This window comes from Pleurodeles waltl, chromosome 3_1 (genome assembly GCF_031143425.1).
Source record: "Pleurodeles waltl isolate 20211129_DDA chromosome 3_1, aPleWal1.hap1.20221129, whole genome shotgun sequence".
In the NCBI taxonomy this organism is placed as follows: domain Eukaryota; kingdom Metazoa; phylum Chordata; class Amphibia; order Caudata; family Salamandridae; genus Pleurodeles; species Pleurodeles waltl.
In genome coordinates, this window is record NC_090440.1 from 574,374,674 (window position 1) to 574,397,411 (window position 22,738).

At 43.6% G+C, this 22,738-nt stretch overlaps 1 protein-coding gene across 5 annotated transcripts in view; it reads left to right on the forward strand.

Annotated features, from left to right (window-relative positions):
- Positions 1–22,738, forward strand: part of OSBPL5 (oxysterol binding protein like 5) — a 1,002,849-nt gene that overhangs the window by 444,591 nt on the left and 535,520 nt on the right. For all 5 annotated transcript variants that reach the window (XM_069223010.1, XM_069223008.1, XM_069223007.1 and 2 more), the window contains one exon: positions 17,403–17,559. In XM_069223010.1, coding sequence (XP_069079111.1) covers positions 17,424–17,559 — 136 coding nt within the window. In that variant the 5' untranslated portion in view covers positions 17,403–17,423. The remainder of the gene's footprint in view (positions 1–17,402; positions 17,560–22,738) is intronic.

Sequence of the window (22,738 nt, forward strand, 5' to 3'; positions counted from 1 at the left end):
AAAAGGAGAAGTACTTAGGTAAGAGCAACATGGCGTGCTAGGGTAAAGAAGGTCACATGTGAGAGAGAGCACTATGGGTGAGAGAAGCACATGGGTAAGAGAGAGCAATACAGAGTGCAGAGGGAAAAAGCACACAAGGCAGGCACCAGGAAAACAGAACAAATGCAATCTCTGGAGTACTTCAGAAAAAAGTAGTACGCTAAAAGTGAATAGTGGAAACACCCAGGTACAGAAGATATGTTTCAGGGAATTGACAAACACAAGATGGACAAGGCAAGCTATTGAATAAGAAGCAAGCAAATTAAATGGTAAGCAATAGGGGGGCATAAGCCCACTGTAAATTCTTGATAAGCTGACAATAGGTCTTTTGCAACCAGACAACTTACGCTCGACCTAAAAGGGCACAATATAGTGAGAGTTTAAACCGTGAAAGTGTTTTCTGATTAGTAGTACTCAATTGTGCCATTAAAGGCAGAGTGCGGGAGGAGAATTGGGAATTTTTCAGAAAATGGGTCAAATTGTGTTTTTGAAAGCACTTATTGAGAATAAAATTACACCAAGGATTTGGAAAAACATCCCCGTATTCACCAAGATAACCCCAAAACTGCTCCAATTTAGGAAACGTTGAAGACTCCCCTTTGACAAATACATTACATTAACACTCCGCAAACACGCTATGACTCCTGTCACTTGTTGACTTTATGCTTGACTTTATCCCTGGATTGTGCCCTGCTGCTTTTGGCTAGATTTGCATTATAGAAATAACATATATATATATATATATATATATATATATATATATATATATATTCACTAAAAAAACAAAGCTTACATGGATGTTATAGTTAGGTCCTGAACTTACTCATACAAAACCGTAGAAATTCAGCAGTTGTAGCTACCTGAGCTAACTATAACTTGCGCTCCCGTAATGCACTGCTTATGACCTCACATATTACATCACTCATGATATGGTCATTATCCTAAATGAGACTACTGGATTTCTAGGTAGCAGGATCGTTCACGGTGTGGGGGACTGAGTCTGACCCACTTGGAAGGACCTCTGTCACCCTAAATCCGGTTTTGCTCCGGCTAACTAGCAGTGCCTCATCTCTCCCAAGGGGAAGGGATGGTTTGGCAGCCGAGCACATGACATCTTAGAACTTCTCAGGGAAGTCGTGGTCACTCAGATCCAAACCAGCTCTCTCATTTACATTACGATCTCATATACAAATGACAAAGGCAGTTTGAGTTTTATAGATTGTTTTAATAAAACAACTGCATTTTAGAAATTAAGGCGTGAGCCGCAATAACCAGAACCATACAACACAGTAGGATTGAAATAGTCACAAGGAGAGTGAAACAGAAGAATAACGCTATCATGGTGTTAATAATTTCTACTCTCTCTCAGCTAGTTCTATTTCGAGCACAGCATGTTAAGCTTCTAACTTGCCTTTCAGATTCCCTGGGAAGCCATAACCCCTCATACCTGAGCATAGGCCTGTGATCTGGTTCTGCATCTGCAACAAGGCAGTCAGCGTCTAGTTGTGGTTCCCTGGTCGGAATCTCCCTCTTGCGTGCACTGGGACAAGGAAGTGTCCCCACAACCAACATGTCAGTGTGATCACAAAATGTCCCTACGCAAGAATGCCAAAGACCAAACTCCCACCACGTCCACCGGCAATGCACCAGACTGCATCCCCGACTGAAGCACAGAGTGAACAAGAATGCGCTATTGAGAACTCCAGTGCTGAAGCAGGCCAAACAGTGTGATATAAAAAACAAAACAAGACCGCAGAACTGGTCATTCGAAAAACAACAGTACGAAGCTGAATAAAAAGCATCTAGAGCAAAGTGCACGGGGGCTCTAAACTGCGAGCAAAGGAATAAAATACATCCAGGGCAAAGTGCACAAAGGCCTAAAGCCTGAAGCTAACGCGCAAACGATACATAAAACTGACCACACTACACCCTCCCCTTGTCGGTAGCAAGTGGTTCTAATAACATAAAATTATGCCCCTGAATAAAAAAAAAATACATCAAATATATTTCGACAAGTCCAGAGGACAGCAAAGCAGAAAACTAATGTATATTGGAAAGCATGTGACGTTAAAGCCAAATTCAGATACAATGTCAATTTCAATAAAAAAATCCAATTCTTAGGCAGAAGCCACGGAAAGCAGGAGATCCTCCACTTCGACAGATGTCAATATCGGAAAATCGCGCCAAAAACTATCATGGAGCAGGTGTGTTCCAAAGCCCCAAAACCATCCAGGGCGGCACCCCGTGCAGGACCTATGAATGAGACACTATCATCTTCCTCCAGGAAGGGAATCTCATAAACTGCCTCACGAAGCAAACGCAACCGTAGTACACAAGTCTGGGAATGAGCCCTAATCGGGAACATCAACAGATCCGTATCGACCACTGGGGGGCGCTGCAGTGAGAGACAGAGAGCCAGTGCATGTTCAAACGAGAACCAAAGGCACCGAAACACAGGTTGCACACAATCCAAAACTGGTCGGAATGACAGAGACCAGTCACACTCCAATTGTCCCAGGAATGTAGCTCCAAAATGCTGCATCATGCGTTCACGACACAGCTGCGCTGACGGGAGCGCCAACATGGGATCTCGTCGCAGTGGGACAGCCATTGCGTAAGGACAGCAGCAACAGCAAAACACCAGCCAACAAAGCCAAAGTAATCGGAAATCCCCCAAAAATGCTTCAGAAAATAGAGTGAATAGCCAAAGGTATTAAACCGAATATGGAACAGAAGTTATGAGCAAAACCAACACCAACGGCTTTGAAAAAATGTGCAATTCCAGCAGTGCTGGATGCATTAAATATACATCCCACGAGTTCACCAAAGTGTCTCGGAAAGTTAGTATTTAAAAGGGACTGTATTTCCGCTGATGACCTTGCCACCTGAAGTGCGTAGGTCTCGCTAGCTGATGTAAGGGCCACATGCTTTTGAAACAATAGAGCTTTCAGTCGACTCAACTTGTCGAAATTTACCTTGGAAGTAGCAATATGAGGCCAGATGTCCGCTACCTCCTTAATTCGAGTGGGGGGAAACACCACATCCCCTCAGCACGTATAGACCTTGGTGACAACGACCACGTAAACTATTCCGTCACGCATGCCACAACAGGGTTCACCGTTAAGAAGGACATAGCTGCCGTTTGAAAGCACCTGGAAAGTGTTTTTAATTACCGGGACTGGAACTCCCTTAAGATAACAAGCTAAGTTAGCAATCGAGGCATTGCACGCCCCGTGCAAAGACAGCTGTTTACAAACCATCGAATGGCTGACAGAAGTTTTGCATTCGCTACCGCTAAGAAAAACCCACTCATACCATTAAGACATCTGTATAGAAAGGGAAGTTCCCACACCTCATGTATGTAACTGTCTCCCAACCGTTCATATCTACCCACCGGAATGTGTTTTAAACAAGAAGTAAATTGCAGAGTGGAGATAGGCAAATTAATAACCCCGTGAATCAACCACTCTGCTGACGGAATCTCAGCCACAGTAAAAGGCAATTTCTCCAACTTTTCAATATTTAACATAACATACGTCGCTTCCTTCTTAGCCATCAGTTGTTGTTGACGTGTCAAATTAAAGGAAATTAATATCTCCCTGGCACGAATGTGCTACCACGGAACACGACCTGCCTTCAATGTCTGTAGAGTCCTCCCCAACTGCATGATGGACCTCGTTTGACTCTGCCCATGATATAAAGAAGACATATCCGATTTAATAATGTCTATAGCAGAGGAAACAACGTTGTCAATTGTGTATACACGGTCTGATAGGGTATGCATCCCATTATCCACAACAGAAAAAGCTTGAATAAAATTTTCCTGATCAATTTGCCTCAACCGGGCCGCTGCCTCCTATTGTGAAAGCTTCCAAATCTCATTATATACTTCATACAAAAAACATTTCTTCCGTGGCATCCTTGGTCCTGACAAAAATCTTGCAAGTCAGTATCATTAGACAGTAACGTGATATGTGTCTTAACTGCATCCAGCGTGGATGACTTCAACCATTGCTGACAAAGCTTCCCCACGCTGTAAGTAGTAATGATGTCAGTATGTTCTGGAGATATGTAGCGAGGGTCTGCCCTACTAGTCCTGTATCCCCCCGAAGAGGTGACAAAACGTTGATGACACCTATTAGTGTCTATGGGCCACAATAACCACCCGCCTGGACGTGTCAATGAAGTGTTAAGTGTACCATTCTGGACCCAGTCTGTAAGTTCACTAAACGTGGCATTAATATATTGCTGCCAATTTTTAATAAAGTGGTGTCCATATTAATTGTAACAAAATATGTCACCATAATTATCTCTAAACTGGTAAGCATCTTCATTTTCATAGACAGTATAAAACTGCAATTCTGTCAACATAGAATCAACTGTCTTCACATCCCAATCATCAGAAACAATGCCTGGTATTACGATATCATTCATTGACAATTTGAGAACATACAGTATCTGAATCATCTCAGTGGGACCATATATATCAAACATCACTCTATCCCACACAATCCCATCCGGAATTGGTACAGCAGAAATGTTCACTAAGAACAAGTCTCTTCGAACCATATGTGATGAAAAATTTGGTTTCAACACCGTCTCCACGTGCTCAATGTCAGATTGTTCAGGAAGAAAATGACCATGGATCACCAGAAAAAAGGTAACCACAAACCCCAGCCATAGGAAAAGAGTCATCACAGTCATAAAAAGCCACAGATAGCTCCAAGGAACAACAAAATATGTATGTTTGAGCCAACACAGCAGCTTACGTGTACCCAGGGCTGGTGTTGAAGAGGACGATGAGTCCTACACAATGTCATCAGTGGTACTGAAGCAGCCCGAGGCAGTTCTCGCAAAAGGTGCAATCGTAAACAAAGAAGTAGATGGTGGCTCTCGCCTTGGCACGCTATAAACCACATTTTCAGCAACATCAGTAGAACGTACAGCAATTTGATCAAAGGATACCAAATCATTCGCTGTCTGTGGAACAATCGCAAGATCAGCTTCCACCCTCCCCAAGCTCGGAGAGGAAATAGCGTCGGTGCAAATCACCTGCAGCAGATCTTCTTCCCCAGTAGTGAGAGGGATTCCGGAACTACTGGGTGTTCCTCTTGGTCTGCTGTGCAGAATCGGCCACATGTTGTAACTTGACATTGTCAATGGAAACAAAGCGATCTCCTTTGGCCCCTCGCAACGGAGGCAAAATCACAGTTCTTGTGCCGCTGATCCCTATCACAGGAACAGGCACCCGATAAGAAGGACCAAAATCATTTTTTCACTGCGACCTTTTCACGCACAAGATCCCCAATCTTGGGAATCCAACCAGTAGACGTTACCGGTTCATCCTTAATTCCTGTGGAGGCAGCAATGGCAGAAGAGTTATCTTCACGGAATTGTTGTAAATCCTGCAAAACAGTGACACGATCATTTATGTCAAAGGGCGTATCCGCCGTCTCCACACCAGGACCATCTAGATCAGGAACATACATTTGTGTTCCAAACAGGCACTCATATGAAGTACGACCCCCCAGGGACCTTCTAGGCAAGTTATTAAGTGCTCTCTGTACTCCATACAGGTGGGCTAGCCAACCACGACCCGTACCTATAACTTTGGCCGTTAAGGAAGCCATGGTGTCCCTGAATGCCTTAGAGGCAAAGGCAGGGCCCTGGTCCGAATGAAAAGCCGCAACTGCATATGTATCGACAAAGATGCGCAAATCTTTAATAACAGTTCGAGCGTCAGCCGAGCGCTGTGGCCAGACCCACACAAATCTGGAGCACGAATCTACAGCAACCAATATATATTTGTATGCACTATCTGGTGTCAGTGGACCACAATGGTCCAAGTACACACACTGTAAAGGTTTATTTGCTATGAGGAGGGGCGTCTGCTGCGGGCGTTTAGCCGTGGAAACTTTAATTTGTTGACAGATGTCACAACAAAGGACATACTGCTTTGTCTCTTTATAGAGACCAGGCCACCAGTAACGGGCCTGTAAGAGTGAAATTGTGGCTGCCACGCCTGCATGGGCAGAAGCCGCCCCCTCATGTGCTGCAGTTATTAATCGAGATCTCTCAATCTTATTGGGCATGTCACGTACACCAACGCCTGGTATTTTAACTACAGCGTTTAGCATACCACCCATATAGTAACTATATTTAGAAGGGAATCCTTTAGGAAATGGTGTGCCATCAGCCGTAGCTTTTATAGCAGTCAAACTCTGTGTCTGGTTTGGAACTCGAACGAGTTACTGCGGCCACAGTGGCAACTGCCACTGCCGATTTTGCGGCTTCATCAGCCAAAGCATTTCCAGCAACGTGTATGCCAACACGCTGGTGTCCAAGTGTATGCACAACATGGACTTTAGGAAGCGTTTCCTTCAGATCTGCAACCTTCCCCCACAGCAATTTGTGTTTAATGGTGTTACCTTTGGAATCTCTGAACCCATTCACCTTCCAGTAGTGCAAATATTCATTGAAAGACTGAACACAGTAATAGGAGTCACAGACCAGCAATGTAAATATCGCTGGATCCGCGTGTTCCAAGGCTAACAATAGAGCTTTCAGCTCAGCCAACTGCGCCGTACAATCTCCCAAGGTCTGCGTATAAGTATGTCGGGGGCAGAACACTTCCCCCTCCATACAGCCGCTCACCACTGCACATGCAGCAGAATACTGTTGTTTTGTCCCAACCGCTGGTTGCGCAGAGCCATCGGTATACATGACCACCTGATATTGGTCAATAGGCAATGTGCCAGCGGGAACGGGATACTCCATTTCATATTGAAGAAATTCTTGAGTCTGCAGTTTAGGGTCAAATATGTAATCTACATCAGTGGCTGTCAAAGACGTTGCCCATTGTATCCATCGCGGGTGTAAAGCTTTCGAATTAGGAACACTCGCTTTTGTAACAGCCTCTAAGGCTGGAATCGGGGGAAACGACAATGATGCGTTGGCCCTGGGCAAGAGGTCTCTCTTTAATAACAGCCATTTTTACAGCAGTGAGAATTTTCTCAGTTTGTGCAAAACATTGTTCTGCAGCCGAGTACAAGTACGACTTGTACGCTATCGGGACTGTCTCACCCTCGTTAAAGGTGACATATGTAAATCCCACGGCACCAGGTATAACCCTGATAACCAGATTCGTTTTATTGTCCCGTGTGTGTAAATGTTTTACTTCTAAGAGATCAGTTTGTAAATCCCGAAGAATATTTGTATGCTCATTCGTCCATAATCTACATGAAAAATTTGGGCGAATCAACTCGTATAATGGTTTTATACGTGTAGCGTAATCAGGAATGTAAATTCTGCCAAAATTTAGAAACCCCAATAACGAATGGAGTTTCCGAACCGTATTAGGAGGCTGCAACTGAGCACATTTCTCCAAAAAGTGTGACGCTAAACTCTTGCCCTCATTCGACAACTCATATCCCAGGAAAATGACACTGAGGAAGGCAATTTTTGATTTCTTAAAATTAAACTTGTAGCCAACATCAGCAAACCCCACAACAATGCGTGCTACGCACCTTAAATGTTGCAGTAACTCATTGTCTGTCAGATAGATATCATCAACATATGACAAGGCTTCAGGGTCCAACTTGTGCAGAATTTCAGTTTTACGAGCCGAAAATAGTCCTGGGCTATTCCTATACCCCTGAGGCAGACGACTAAACTTTTTTTGAGAGGCAAACGCACTAAATCTCGTATAGTCCCTGCTTTCGGGCGCTATATTTTGGCAGAAGAATCCATTCGAGATACCTAATATTATTCATGAGCGCTGCGCTGTGTGAATTTTGTATTGCATATGTGCGTGTATGTCCATTTAAGTGTCTCTAATCCACCACTATCCTATATGAATGGTCCGGTTTAGCAACTGGAAACAAGGGATTATTCATCGGCGAGACACAGGATTTAATTACTCCCTGGTACTCCAATTGTGTAAGTATTTTCCTTACCGATGCCCTTGCCTCAAATTTTATAGGATATTGCGGTTGCGGCTGAGGTTCGGACTTTATCAGAATTACATGATAAGGTGATTTTCTATCCCACCCCACATTATTTCTATATAGGGCGGGAGCTTGTGCTAGGGCCCATGTTTTACTATAGGGCTCAGCTAGTTCTCCCGGAACAAGTGGTGAGAATGAAGGTGTAATAACCTCCTCCCCAACTGGACAGTCACGAACAAAGTCAGGAGGCCAATCCTGTTCGGCCAGCAGAATGTCATACAATTTGACCACACGGTCCCAAAAGATGGCTTTTATAGTGCGCTCAATGTCCCCTTCTAATTGTAAAGTTACTGTATAAACTCTATCGGGATCAGAGACACGCATATCTGCTGTTTCGACTTGTATGAAGTCATCAGTTGCTTTCACCGCCAGATGCTCTTGAAGATTCCGGCGAACTATTGTGACCTCTGCCGCGCTGTCTAACAGTGCCAACGCCCATGTCTTGTTCTTCAAGAGAACTCTCTTCTTGAGTGGCATGTCTAACTAAGACTGCTGCCACTTTCTTCTTTTTAAATTGTTGTTTCTGTGGGATCGGTTTCTCTTCTTGTTTGACAGAAACCTCCGTTGAGAGTTGTGACTCCTGTCTCGGTTTCACGTACTCTGTTCTCCGCTCTGATCGCCCACCTCTCTCATTTCTCTTTTCCGAGGAGTCCTGAAAGGAACGAGATTGGCCCGTATCAGTATATAGATATCTATCAGGCGTCTTCAAATTATCCCTATTCTGAGATTATACCTATTCTGCGGGGTCTCCGGTTGCAGAGATTGCCACCTATCCTTTTTAGGTGTCTGTTGTTTTTTCTCCCAGCGCTTTTTAGTACCCTCAGGTTGCTGTTGTTTAGTAGTATCTTTACTATTCTTACCCTGTAACTGGGGTTTCTGCGGTCTAGCCCCAAGGCTATCACGACCGATACTTGAATATGTTTCTGCTATTATTCTCGGCAGTTCCCGCTCCTGGTTACCTTGCGGGACGTCACGAAGACGCATACGCACCGCTAGTGCTACTGCCTCCCCTTTGAGATTACTCAAAATCATAGAAGAAACTGCGGCAAAATTGCCCATCAGCTGCATCCCTAAATCTAAGGCTGGGGCAGCTCCATATTCATCCTGAATTTGTTTCAGCACTTCCGGTAGATTAGCCAATGTTGGTGTACCGTGTGCTGTAGTGTAGAGCGCAGCAAACACCGTGCCCCAAGTATTACAATGGTCCACAGTAGGAACCATTCCATACGGTAAACACATCGTTAATATTCTATGTTTATCCTGAGGTCCCGTATGGGGAAATACTGCTTCCAGCGTATTAATTTTTTGCGCCAGCCAAAATGGATTTTCCTCCCGTTTTGCTGGGACTTTACCCATAACTGAGTGTACAGTGGTCGGATTAACCCCCGGAACCACTGCATGTGGTTGCGCCAGAGCAGCACGCGCTGGGTTTGTGTTAAGTGTCTGCATCACAAATTGAACCAAACGTCTATATGTAGCCGTTAATTCCGTATATAAGCGATGAACTTCAGCCACCGCTAATTGAGCAACCGCAGGATGTGGTGTATAGGTAGCCAATAAAGGCCAGGTAGGACCATCATTACTCAGTGGACCTAACCCAACAGGTGCTATAGTGTGGGGTAGGGTGCCATCAAGCCAATTATTATGTTCTTGATATGATAGAGGTATCTCTAAATATGCATATGCCCTGTATTGACCAGGGACATTAGAAAGAGTGTATTCATGAAAAGTGTTTGTACCCCCATCAACTGCTGGAAATACAACCCAAGAATAAAAAAGCTCTGTTCTATAAGCTGCATGGGCGTCCACCACAAACGTGACCGGACCCCCCCTGGTTCGTGAGACCATGTGCTATCAGATGTCCTGTGAGCGGATGGCGCATATTAAGCGCTATGTTCACTACTTGAGGATTTTCCATTATAAAAACAGCACTAGGGCAGAGAAGGCACACCAATATCGGGGTTTTCCTTTCAAAGTTCAAGCTTGAACAACCAACCGCTATTAATAGTATCTACCAATATCGCGGTGGCGGAAGTCCTCAGTGCCACGGACGTCTCCGTATACGGAACCAAGGAGCCAATATATATATGAGACCGAAAGAGTCAGCCGTACCCGAAAATTAGAGCCTGACCAATCGTTGGCGGCGCCATGTCGCGTGGGCTCTCATTATCCTAAATGAGACTACTGGATTTCTAGGTAGCAGGATCGTTCACGGTGTGGGGGACTGAGTCTGACCCACTTGGAAGGACCTCTGTCACCCTAAATCCGGTTTTGCTCCGGCTAACTAGCAGTGCCTCATCTCTCCCAAGGGGAAGGGATAATTTGGCAGCCGAGCGCATTACATCTTAGAACTTCTCAGGGAAGTCGTGGTCACTCAGATCCAAACCAGCTCTCTCATTTACAGTACGATCTCATATACAAATGACAAAGGCAGTTTGAGTTTTATAGATTGTTTTAATAAAACGACTGCATTTTAGATATTAAGGCGTGAGCCGCAATAACCAGAACCATACAACACAGTAGGATTGAAATAGTCACGAGGAGAGTGAAACATAAGAATAACGCTATAATGGTGTTAATAATTTCTACTCTCTCTCAGCTAGTTCTATTTCGAGCACAGCATGTTAAGCTTCTAACTTGCCTTTCAGATTCCCTGGGAAGCCATAACCCCTCATACCTGAGCATAGGCCTGTGATCTGGTTCAGCATCTGCAACGAGGCAGTCAGCGTCTAGTTGTGGTTCCCTGGTCGGAATCTCCCTCTTGCGTGCACTGGGACAAGGAAGTGTCCCCACAACCAACATGTCAGTGTGATCACAAAATGTCCCTACGCAAGAATGCCAAAGACCAAACTCCCACCACGTCCACCGGCAATGCACCAGACTGCATCCCCGACTGAAGCACAGAGTGAACAAGAATGCGCTATTGAGAACTCCAGTGCTGAAGCAGGCCAAACAGTGTGATATAAAAAACAAAACAAGACTGCAGAACTGGTCATTCGAAAAACAACAGTACGAAGCCGAATAAAAAGCATCTAGAGCTAAGTGCACGGAGGCTCTAAACTGCGAGCAAAGGAATAAAATACATCCAGGGCAAAGTGCACAAAGGCCTAAAGCCTGAAGCTAACGCGCAAAGGATACATAAAACTGACCACACTACACCAGTGTCAGTATCCCTATTCAGTATCTCCTGATCAGTATTCATGTGCAAGTGTTGCTGCCTCAGTGCGTCTCCCTTAGTGTTTATGTGCCATTTCACTCTCCTGCTGTTGTGTCCAAGTCTCCGTATTTTAGTGTGAGTATCCTAGGCTCCCTTTTTCAAACTCCCAGTGTCACTGCCTTTTGTCATTGCCCCAGCATTAATGTTTGTGCTCCCCATCAATGTTGCACTGTCACTGTTTCCAAGTCAATATCCTCATGTAAGTGTTGGTGATCCTATGTATGTGGCCTAGTAACTGTGTCTTTGTAACATGTTGTCATGTGATTGCTGGTCCCACTGTGTCTTTGTCCACTGTTAGTTGTGATGCTCCTTTGTCAGCATGCTAGTATCAATGTTTGTGCCTCATGCCAATGTTCCAGTGTCACTGTCCAATGTCAAAATCCATATATTGGTGCCCCTATGTCAGTGTTCTACTGTCCATGTCCCAGGGACAGTATCCATTTTTAGCGTCTTCTTTAAAAACTCTGTCAGTGCCCTTGTGAGTATCCATATGTCAGTACACTCATATCTTGCCCCTCCCCCCAGAGAGTGTTCCTATGTCTTGGTCTTGTACTGGTATTGTGTCCTAGTGTCAATAACCTTGTGTCCTAGTATCCTTGTGTAGGTGTACCAGTGAAGCCCCCCATTGTCAGTATCTCAGCCTTAGTGATTATGCCCCATGTCAGTGGTTCAGAGTCACTGTTCTCTTGGTATCTTAGTAGCTGGGGCTTTGCATTAAAATCATGGTTACTGTAATGCCCAGGTTCCACCCATGTAACTCCCCAATGATGAAAACAGGTGCAAAGCTGTGCAAAAGGGCACATTTCCAGTGCAAGATATCATCTGCACCAGAACGTAAATCCCTTTCCCAGACTTTGTGGTGGCACAGTTTTAGTAAATCTGTCTCAATATTTTTACTAGAGAGAGAGAGACCCACTCAAAAAAAGGAGAGATGACAAGTAAAACATGTATTTCACTAACGCATACATTACAGTGACTCGTGCAGCATTATGTCTAGTCTGTATATCACTCTATTTTTTGTATACAACCATGTAGGAGCAGTATCACATATCTTGTGAAATTTAAGGAAAGGGTTTGAAGCTTCCTTCACATGAAGTGCAGGCCTTTCATTTTGGTGTGCATGCTGAACCTATTCATTGGTGAAGAAAGTACAAAAGTTGTTTTTTTCAACAGTCTCAAGGCTTTTACCTGTGATCACTGCATAGTGCCAAGTGCATTTTTAGGGGCCAAGCATTATTTTGGGACCCCTGGCCACTCCGGTTTCCCCCTCCTTAGGTGGCTACGGCTCTGTTGAAGTTGCATGTCTTCACTGATGAGAGCCACAAAGGTCGAAAATGACTTACGAATAGGCTTTTAAGTCACGTGTCTACATTAAAACCGCAAAAGAGTGGAACTGTGCTCATGGAATGTGTTTGTGAATCAGTTTCAGTTTCAGTTTATTCGGTTATTGATACACATAACTATTAAACATGATAAAAATATATAAAAAACAAATACATGAATAGATACATCGATAAATAATTTAAAAATTCACAGAATTACACCACCATATTGCACTTCTAAAAAATTATCCCACAGCAAGACAAACTGAAGCATCCACTACCATACGCAAAAAATAAAAGGTAGGACTACACTGTAAAAAGCCCTTTTCTTTTATAATGGGCAATGAAGATTTTTGCCTAAAAGGTTCATAAAATGTTCAGAATAATGTGGAGTACAAGAAGGTGTGAAAGGAGGCACCATCACAGGGGCAGACAAGAGTACTTTTCGGATCAAAGTGACCCAAGGGGAAACAGAGATTACACCTAATGGAGCTGAATCGAGATCTTGTAACAAGCGTCCTTTCCCACTCATTATTAACGTGAGGTTGGTATGGCTCAGTCCCGTGGTATGTCTTAATCAGGACAAAGTCTAGCATAGATTATTTCATCAATTCACTTGCTTCTCTATTAGCCATGGCCAGTTCTTTAAACTCGCACTTAGCCCAATTCTTCTCTTGTTTGTTCAATAATTGCGGGGAAGTGAATAACTCTGATCGACCCAAGTTGGTTGCAATATTTCTAATGTAATTAAGCTATGGGATTTTCAGACTCAGATCACATGACAGGCAGATATAATTTCCCTGTTAAGAGTTGTATGCTCACTAACCCAAACAGAAATCAAAAGGAGCAGAGGGGCAAGCTTAATGTCATCCTCTACATAGCCTGTACCTAGCTCCTCATGTAAGAAAAAACGCGGACTAATAGGCCCAACTCCCAACAGCCACCTACAAAATCTATCCTCTTCAAGTTGTCATGGGCTGTTCCGGTATCCCCAAATGGACGCCAAATATATTAACACCGGTAGACATTTTAACTTGTTCACCGCAAGCATGGGCAGAATAGGTTTATTGCCCACCCTGGATGAAAATTCAAAGACTGAGCCCACTGTAGCGTTACATTGGGTGCATCGCTTGGATATCTCTTGACATCAAACATCAAGCCCAAATAAGAAAACTCATGAACACGGCTAATGGGCTGACCGGTATTCACCACCGGGCCCAGTTTATTCTGAGCTTTACCACACACCGTTAAGTGTGTTTTGTAATATGAACTTCCAGGTCCAGGTTATCCATAAATTTCACAAAGGCATCCACAGGCCCCCGTAAACCATTCATGGTTCTCAACATTAAAACTGCGTTGTCGGCATACAGCAAAGCTGACAGATTCCTACCATTCACAACTGGTAGATTAAACAATTCTGTACATTCACCTTCCAAGCCATACCTTACAGAGGCTTTAGTTCAAACATGAAGTACTCCTAGGAAATCAACTATGGAACTGGGCACACCCATTTCACATAAGATCCCCCAGAGTTTAGTAAGCGTTCGGTTGACCCTATTAAAGGTACTACTGTGGTCCTTAAAAAGCCAAATATAAAGTGCCTTTCTTAGCAATCATATATTTACCAATTAACAATTGTAAGTTTAGACACTGCTCCTGGATCCCGAGGCCTTCTCTGAATCCAAACTGCACAGGACTTAAAATGCCCTTTTCCTCAGCCCAACGCTCAATTCTCCGCATAGTAATGTGGCCCAGGATCTTCACCATCAAGTCTAAGAGGGAGATAGGCCAGTAGCATTTAGGGTCACTTCTGTTACATTTTTTTATGCACAGGGACTATACATGCTAATCACCAGCAGGGGGTAATTTGAAAAGTTTAGGCAACATTTAAAATGTTAACAATAATGGGAGCCTGAAAATGGACATTTCCTTTACAGAGGTCCATAGGTATTCCATCCGGGCCTGGTGCCTTATTTTCCGGACTCTCATAAATAGCTGCAATCACCTCATTGAGGCTGAACCCAATATCTAAGCTGCAATGGGATTTAACTGGGGCCCACCTCATCCTCCATGGATTCCCCATATGAATAAAGATGAATGAAGTGATTATACTAACTTTCAGGTGGAATATTACACCCCAATCCATCACATGTTCCAGTTGAGAAACTTCTTTTTTTCACAATACCCCAGAACATCCTAGTATTGCTGGTTCAGCAGGATTGAACAAGGTTCTCCCACATCTCTTCCTTTGCCTCTCATTTCCTGTTTTTAATTCTCTAGCTTATATTGAGATCTAGCCTCAATTACTCTTACCCTATCCCTGGCATTCAAGTTCAGTTCCTTGCACAATTTCTTTCTAGCAGCTTTACATATATTATCAAACCAACCACAATGGAATTTGCTAGGTGTTCTATAAGTACCATTAATTATATCTCTAGCAGAATTATTTGGTTTGTCCATAGCGACCATAACCTCACCAAGGAGTGGGTTTTCCGCCAATTGGACATCCAAGATCAGATTATGATTGCATTTCACCAGGGTTGAAAAGCCAAACATGATGTTAATACATTGCCAATTCACCCAAAGGCCTTTATCGTTGATTACTATATCCCTTGGCCCCATGGCAGCAGGGGAACATCTAACAATGGGCAATTCAAAAGCTATCACTATGGAATTATGGTCACTGTGTCCCATCTCGTGCACCCCGCCTCAAAGGACGAACTGGCTCAGAATCTGGGAACAAAAACATAATCAATAACTGTACCAGAACCCCAACCCACAAAGGGAGGAGTCTTTCTGTAATTGTTACCCACCACCTCAGCAGTATTTTTCAGTCCAGAGTTTAAAAGAGCTTTTAAGAGTTTCCCAGGGACCAGGTCTCCTGCATCAGCACAATATCAAATTTAGAGATACATTCCACCAACACATCATCCTGCAGCTTAGAATCATACCCCGCAATATTCCAACAAACAAGCTGTTACAAGAAGTCCTCTATAGTGTTTGTGGATGTGTTATCCTTCCAACACCAATATCATTGTATGGATTTCTGGGATCAGGGCAAGACACATTTGAGATCCACTGTTTGGAACAACTCTGACTTTAACTATCCATTTTCTGCAAATTCAGGGCTTGATAATGCCAAACAGTCTTGAATTATACACTATGGGCCTGATTTAGATTTCGGCAGACAGGTTACTCCGTCACAACGGTGATGGATATCTCATCCGCTGAAATATATATCCCATTATTTCCTATGGGATTTATATTTCAGTGGATGCAATGCCGTCACCGTTGTGATTGAGTAACCCGTCTGCCAAAGTCTAAATAAGGCCCTAAGCTTTTAAAAACACAGTCACACAAAAACAGTTCAAACAAAAATAATTTCCATGGCACTGAGTAAGAAGAGACAGAGTGAGGAGTTGGAGTAAGAAGAGACAGAGTGAGGAGTTGGAGTAAGAAGAGACAGAGGGAGGAGTTGGAGTAAGAAGAGACAGAGGGAGGAGTTGGAGTAAGAAGAGACAGAGTGAGGAGTTGGAGTAAGAAGAGAGAGAGCGAGGAGTTGGAGTAAGAAGAGACAGAGCGAGGAGTTGGAGTAAGAAGAGACAGAGCGAGGAGTTGGAGTAAGAAGAGACAGAGTGAGGAGTTGGAGTAAGAAGAGACAGAGTGAGGAGTTGGAGTGGGCAGAGAAAGGTTGAGATGTAGAAATAGAGGTGAGACAGAGAAAGACGATGTTCACTTTACCAAGGGGCGCATTTAGAGTGTGGGTGTCTTGGGCAAATGCAGTTTGTCAGTGCCTTAAAACATCTTTGGTCTACACTGCAATCTACAATGGACTGAAAATACAGGAAATGTTTTAGGACTTCAACGGTGGAGACTCTATAAATGTGTTTTAGAGGCGGCACAATTTGGCTACAGATGTTTGTGTGCCTTTGTGAATGTTTGCTTAAAATGTTGAAATAGGACTTTGTATGTATGTGTGTATGTAACTATATACATATATACATAATCAGATATAGATGCATACATAGATAAATACATAATCTGAATTAAATATTTTAAGTAAACAATCGTGCTTTGCTAAATAATGTGTGTGGCACTGTGCAGTATCTGCTTATTTTATGTCAATTCCTAGCACTTTCAACCGCTGTGGTAATGGGGCCCAAAGCTGAGGGATGGAGGTTCAGGACACATAGACCTGGGGCGCAAGTCCCGGTTGTCCCCCTCTAGCGACACCAGTGTATTTCACCTTTCTTGTACCCTAACCAGCGACCCATGAGGGTGCAAGCGAACATTTTTAGATCTCTCTTCTTAAGATGTTTCAAGGATCAGCAGCGTGGACATTCCAAAGTTGTGTAATCACCCATGTTTTTTAGCACTGCTTGTTCCACTCCTTCCCGAAAGTCTCGATTCTTGGCACAATTACCATTTTCCTGAATTTGTATTTACATTAAATATATTCTTTCGAATAACAACGTTGCAACAAATCACATTTTCTATTTGTAACTCGTATTGCTTTAGAGCACTGTAATCTAACAATATTCCCCCTTCCTGTGACGACACCGCTCCCGCCTTAATGGTGAGCGTGAGCTCCATGGGGGTGATAATTAGAACCACACGTGGTGTCCATCTATAGATCTTCTCAGAAACATCCGATTTCACAAGCTGACCTTTAGTTCTTCCGCAGGGTTTGTGCTTTTTCTGCCACTGCATGAGCATTTCTTTGTGAATGTAGATGCTCAACGTTTACTTTAGCTTGGGGAGGGGGCATTGATGTGCCAGATTAAATCATTAACTCTCCTTTCTGTTCCTCGGTTTCAGGAAACCCCCACAGCTCACACAATGAAGGAGGAGAATTTGCTTCGCCGCAGGTTATCGCTATGTCCGACAGCATCCACTCCTCAGAAAACTGCCCCTCGCAAGCTGACGCGGAATTTGTCCTTTGGGGCCGACCATGATATCTATCCACTCAGTCCAGGTCAGTGAAAATGGTGCTTGAAACATACATAGTTGTTAGTGGATTATCAGCTAGAATCCCATCCATGGCATTGCAGGTCAGGGCTGTGTACAGTAAGATCTAGAAATATTTCCCACCTTTTGAGGCAGTTGTAACAAAACATAGAGTTATTTCCTATGTTAGGCAGTGTTGTATAGTGCAGTTCACCAATTTTGTATTCTCTCGATTAGATTGGGTATCTCACCTGCAGCAAATCCTGCAGGTTATGCTGCAACGACTGTAGTGCCGGAGCAGCGAGCCTACTGCATGCCCTATTAATACACCTCAACTGGCATTCCGCTCCTTGCATTGCTTGTTATGTAGTGAGTGAAGTCAGCGTAGCACATAGTGTTTCACAAAAGTGGCTATAAAGCACATTAGATTGTTAGGAGAGCATCCAGGACAGCGAGCACACGCATAAAGGTAGCACATGATGTGCACAGACCTCCAGATGGTTTGTATGTGAGTGGGCTGGAGGCAGTCAAGGGCTAGGCTTGGGTTTATAGCCTGTATTAAGAAGTAGATCCTCCCGAGTGAAAGATCTGTTATATTTTTGATGCAATATTTGCAATAGACAGTACCAGAGAAGATGTTTATGTTTTTGGTTTGCAGTGCTTCTGGCGTTCTGTCCAATGAACATATAATACACTGAAGCTGAGGGCCACTAAAGTGATGTTTCATGAGTGTGATAACCTCTGGAATCTGCTGTAGAATATTGGTCTTTCTGGTGCCTTTTGGATTCAGGCGTACACATCAGGTTCTCTTAGTGCAGGTTAAGTGTCATTCATGTGCCTGAGCAATTGAAGCAAATTGTTTTGAATTGTCTTGTAGGGTCATTGTTTTAAAGAAAGGACATTGGACCCAATGAACTGTGGAGATTTGTAAGAAAGTGATGAGTTGGGACCTTACAAGTCAGGTGAATTTTTACAAGCCTCAAAAGGCTTACTAAACTTCCTTTAATGGGAATGTGAGTAGTTCTTCACCATGCATTTCTGCACATGTCCCTACAGGGGGCACTCTTTAATCTTAGGTTTCTTCTGGCAGATTTTAAAGAATCCCCCAACTTGGAGGCTTTGGGGCAGTGTGCAGACGTTCACAAATTTACCACCAAATGTCCACAAAAGCTTGAATAAATTGTAGGCTGATGAAATTTAACAAGAGACAAAACCATATTAACATTTGCCTGAGCATTCCCGCACGTTCCTGATAGTGCTTACATGTGCATCGTTCTAGTGTTTCTTTTACCTTCCAAAGCCTACAGCTCTCAGACATTTTACCTGTTCACAATAAGCCAGGACTGCCATATGTAATATACAAAGTATTTTCCCACAGAATCTTCATAATGATGGCGTATTTCTGGTCCTTTGCTGGGTATGTTTGTGCATGGTGTCTAACATCCTCCGCTCTTTCAGCACATTTGCAATACCTATTTTGTATTGAACTGAATGCAAACCTGTAGGGCACTGTTGAGGCTGAAAATCGTAGGCAGAGAGAGCATCATCCTGCCAGTGGGATCAAAGTTGTTTTTTAAAAATACTTAAATGAACGTTGTTTTCATAGCGAATTCTTCTCCAAACAATGGTAAAACTATTTATTTATGTTATACTAGAGAGCTAGACATTCTATTTTGCAGTATGCATATGACTTTTAAGACAGTAATAGGGATTCGCTGTTGGAAATAACTGGTTGTTCTGTCCTCACTTCTTGATGAAGCAATTCTCCTGGTCCTTTGAAGATTGCCTATACATCCATATGGCAGGCTTGATTTAGAACTGCAAAGGCTAGCAATGATCTAATTAGTGGTTACCTTTTCAATGACGTTTTGAAATGTTGACCACAGGCACTGGGGTTCTCGTCTGGTGGATTTCCAAGTGATTTTACAATATGATGGATTCTGAGAAGGCTGTTTTGAGGTATGGAGAGTTGCTTGTTTGGCCATTAAAGCAAACCGCTATGTCTCTGTGTCACCCACAGGGCATGGTCCTTACTACCCAGTTTGATATCTATTGATATTGAACTTTGTTAAAATCCTTTATAAAGACTGGATCACACCCAAATATACAAAAATGTTCATCTTAAGCTTGGATCTTGAAACTTCGAGGATTGGTGTTGCCAGATTTTGAAGGTTATAATGTGGCTTCCCAGGTGCAGCACCTGGTGAAGTGGTTTGAAGATCTTCCTCACTGAGAGAGCTCTCTTATGGCTGGATGACACGAAACTAGGGATTTGCTGTCCCATAACTGAGCCTTTGATATTGCAGTTTATGGTTTGCAGAGGAGTCAGCCCTCTGACTTTGCGTTTACTTGCCTTGATGTCTATGGTAAGGTTGACAGGAGCAAAGAGAGTAAAAAGGAGGGTACCTTTCTCGACTTAGGCATCATTATGGAATCTGCATAACTTTCATAAGCTGCAGAAATGTCTAGGGGTGGCTAGGGGAGTGCTGCCTAATGATTGGTGATTTATGTCATGGAGATATGTTTTTAATGTTTAATGAAGCTGAAATCCAATTTGGAGCCTAAGCAGGTCAATTTCTGGTGTATGCCAGATTGGCTTGAGTGGCCCATCACACCAGGGAGGGACCCCTATATACCACTAAATTCTACTACCATGACTGACTTCACTCATTGACAAAAGGGTGCAGACCAAACTCAGCTCTTTATAAAGTGCTCTGGGTGGATTGGCATAAGTCTCTACTCTAGATTAGAAGAAAATGGGAGAGAGAGATTGGAAAGTGGATACCAAAAACACACCGGTACAACGTGTTTGTCTTTAATAAGAGGGAGACCACTAATACTTGAGTCTAGTATAGGCAATATAACCTATTTCAGAAATGTTATGTAATTCCTATGATCATGCATAGAATCTACCCATTTTTCCAGATATCTTCATTGGCATTTTCAAGGCACATACATAGCAAAGATGGTGGACAGTAAAACATACATCCCAAGGTGTAATAGCAGATCAATACAATAAGTAACAATTATAATTGGCAGTCGAAATGGAGAAGTGAGATAGGAGGTGCAGTCTGTAGGGCAACATAGCCCAGCTAAAAATACAGCCAACCTTGTTGCATGTAGTTTGTGTACAAATTGTCCAATGAGCAGTTAACAATGTGTTAAGCAAACAAAAACCACATGAACAGTTATAAAAAGAACCCCTGGCTGGAAGTCACCCCCTGATAGGGCATGAGGTGGGGAAGAGGTAAAGTGAGAGGATATATGATATGGCATCCATGTCCCACATAGAGATTATGAAGGGGAGGAAGTTGTGATAATCAATTGTGAATGGTCTGTGAATGCAACTACTAAATGCTGTGGCCCTGCCTCACTACAGTGGGTCCATCACTAGCGAGCTGTAAGGCCATCGATCTGGGTATCCCAGACAAGAAAATTAGTTTAAGGGGTTGGGGGTTGTAAGCTTTATCATATCATTTGAAGACAGCTGTAACCCAAAAAGTGGCCACACCTGTGCCACCCTGTCAGAGTTGATCAAACATCATAGCGTCTGCCTCAGCTAGTGCCCATTTATGCATCACTTGAAGCTAGGAAAGTACTGGGGGCAGTAAGCAGCTTTTCAGGACATGTCTATCAATATTTTGAACAGGGCCAGAGCAAGGCCTACCAGTTTCAGGTGGAATTTAGTGCACCCCTTGTATTTGGTAATCCCCAGTAAACAGAGCAGTGGGTCTGGGGTCAGCCGTATGTATGTGACCCAGCACTTGTTCCCAGATTCATGCCAGCGGCGGGCATTCCTATATGATTTGTAAAAATGTTGCATCACATGCCCACATCTTGGGCATGTGGGGGGTGTCCTGGGAAACATCATATGGAGCCAGTGAAGAGTGAGATATGTTTGATGAAGATCGTTGAATTGCGTGAATTTGAGGCTCGAATTTCGAGATACCCGTTTCACATGTGCCAGTGCCAGTGCCATTACCCATTCCCTAGTTGTGAGTTAAGTACCCAGGGCCTCCTCACAGCGGGACTTACCCTCCAGAGTACAACCTATGCCCTTTGCTAGTAGCGCTGTGTAAAGGATAGATACTGCTTTATGCCATATTCCATGATTAAGAAAGCATTGTAACCCCTGGTGTAGAGTGGGTTTGTTACCACCTGCTGACCACATGCCTCTAATAGCTGGCATAAGTGCATGGTAGGTAAGGAAGGAACTCTCATTAAGTCCATATGTATTTTGGAGACCTTGAAATGAATTCCAGACTCCCTCTTCAAACAAGTATTCCATATGTATGATCTCAGCTTCATGCCATGGTGTCATGGGCATCCAATAGTGGCCTCGTGGCCAGGATGTCCCGAAGAGGTAGTTGCAGTGTGTTAGGGGCCATTTTCCACCTGGAGTAAATATATCTACTCCAGACTACTTTAGCAATGCATGGTAAAATACTCAACTCCTTCACCGAGCCCCCAGGGTCAAACAACGACTGTAGCAGGCTCTTACCATTAAGCTCAGCTAGCACAAATCTGTACTCTCCCATTTTATCTCCAGCCAGCCATCTCATGGGTCACTGTAAATGGGCAGATGCAAAGTATAATTCTAGATCAGGCACTCCTAGGTCACTCTCCAACATAGGGAATGGTAGTGTCAGAATCATGCAGGACCTCAGACCAGGTCATTCACCAGTCCTCTTGGCTATTTGAAAAAGGCTCCGGTGGGCACAATGAGGGTAGTCGCAAAAAATGTCAATAGTTGTGGAAGGAGAAGCATTTTGACAATAGCCGCATGCCCCACAGGCGATAGAGGCAATCTGGTCCAGAAGGCCAGCGACTGCTGTATGGAAGTAAGAGCCCACCTGTGGTTACCATTCAAGAGATCACTCTCACTGTTGTATACATTATCCCCAGGTGGCAAAAGGTCTCGTTGTTCCTTAGGAGTTGATCGAGTACAAGCAAATTTTGGTCACCCTGTTCCACCCGGAGCAGAGGAAAAGCACAATATTTGCTTCAGTTCACCTTAAGACCCGCCAGGTCCCCAAAGGGGTCCAAGATGTCATATAGGACAGGCAGAGAGTGGGCAGGGTCCTGAGGTAAGTCAGCACGTCATCAGCATAAAGTGAGACGACATGCCAGTCTGTATCAAACCGTATGCCCCAGGAGGAGCCACAGAAGCAACCATGGCTAGTGCAAAAATTATAGGTGAGAGTAAA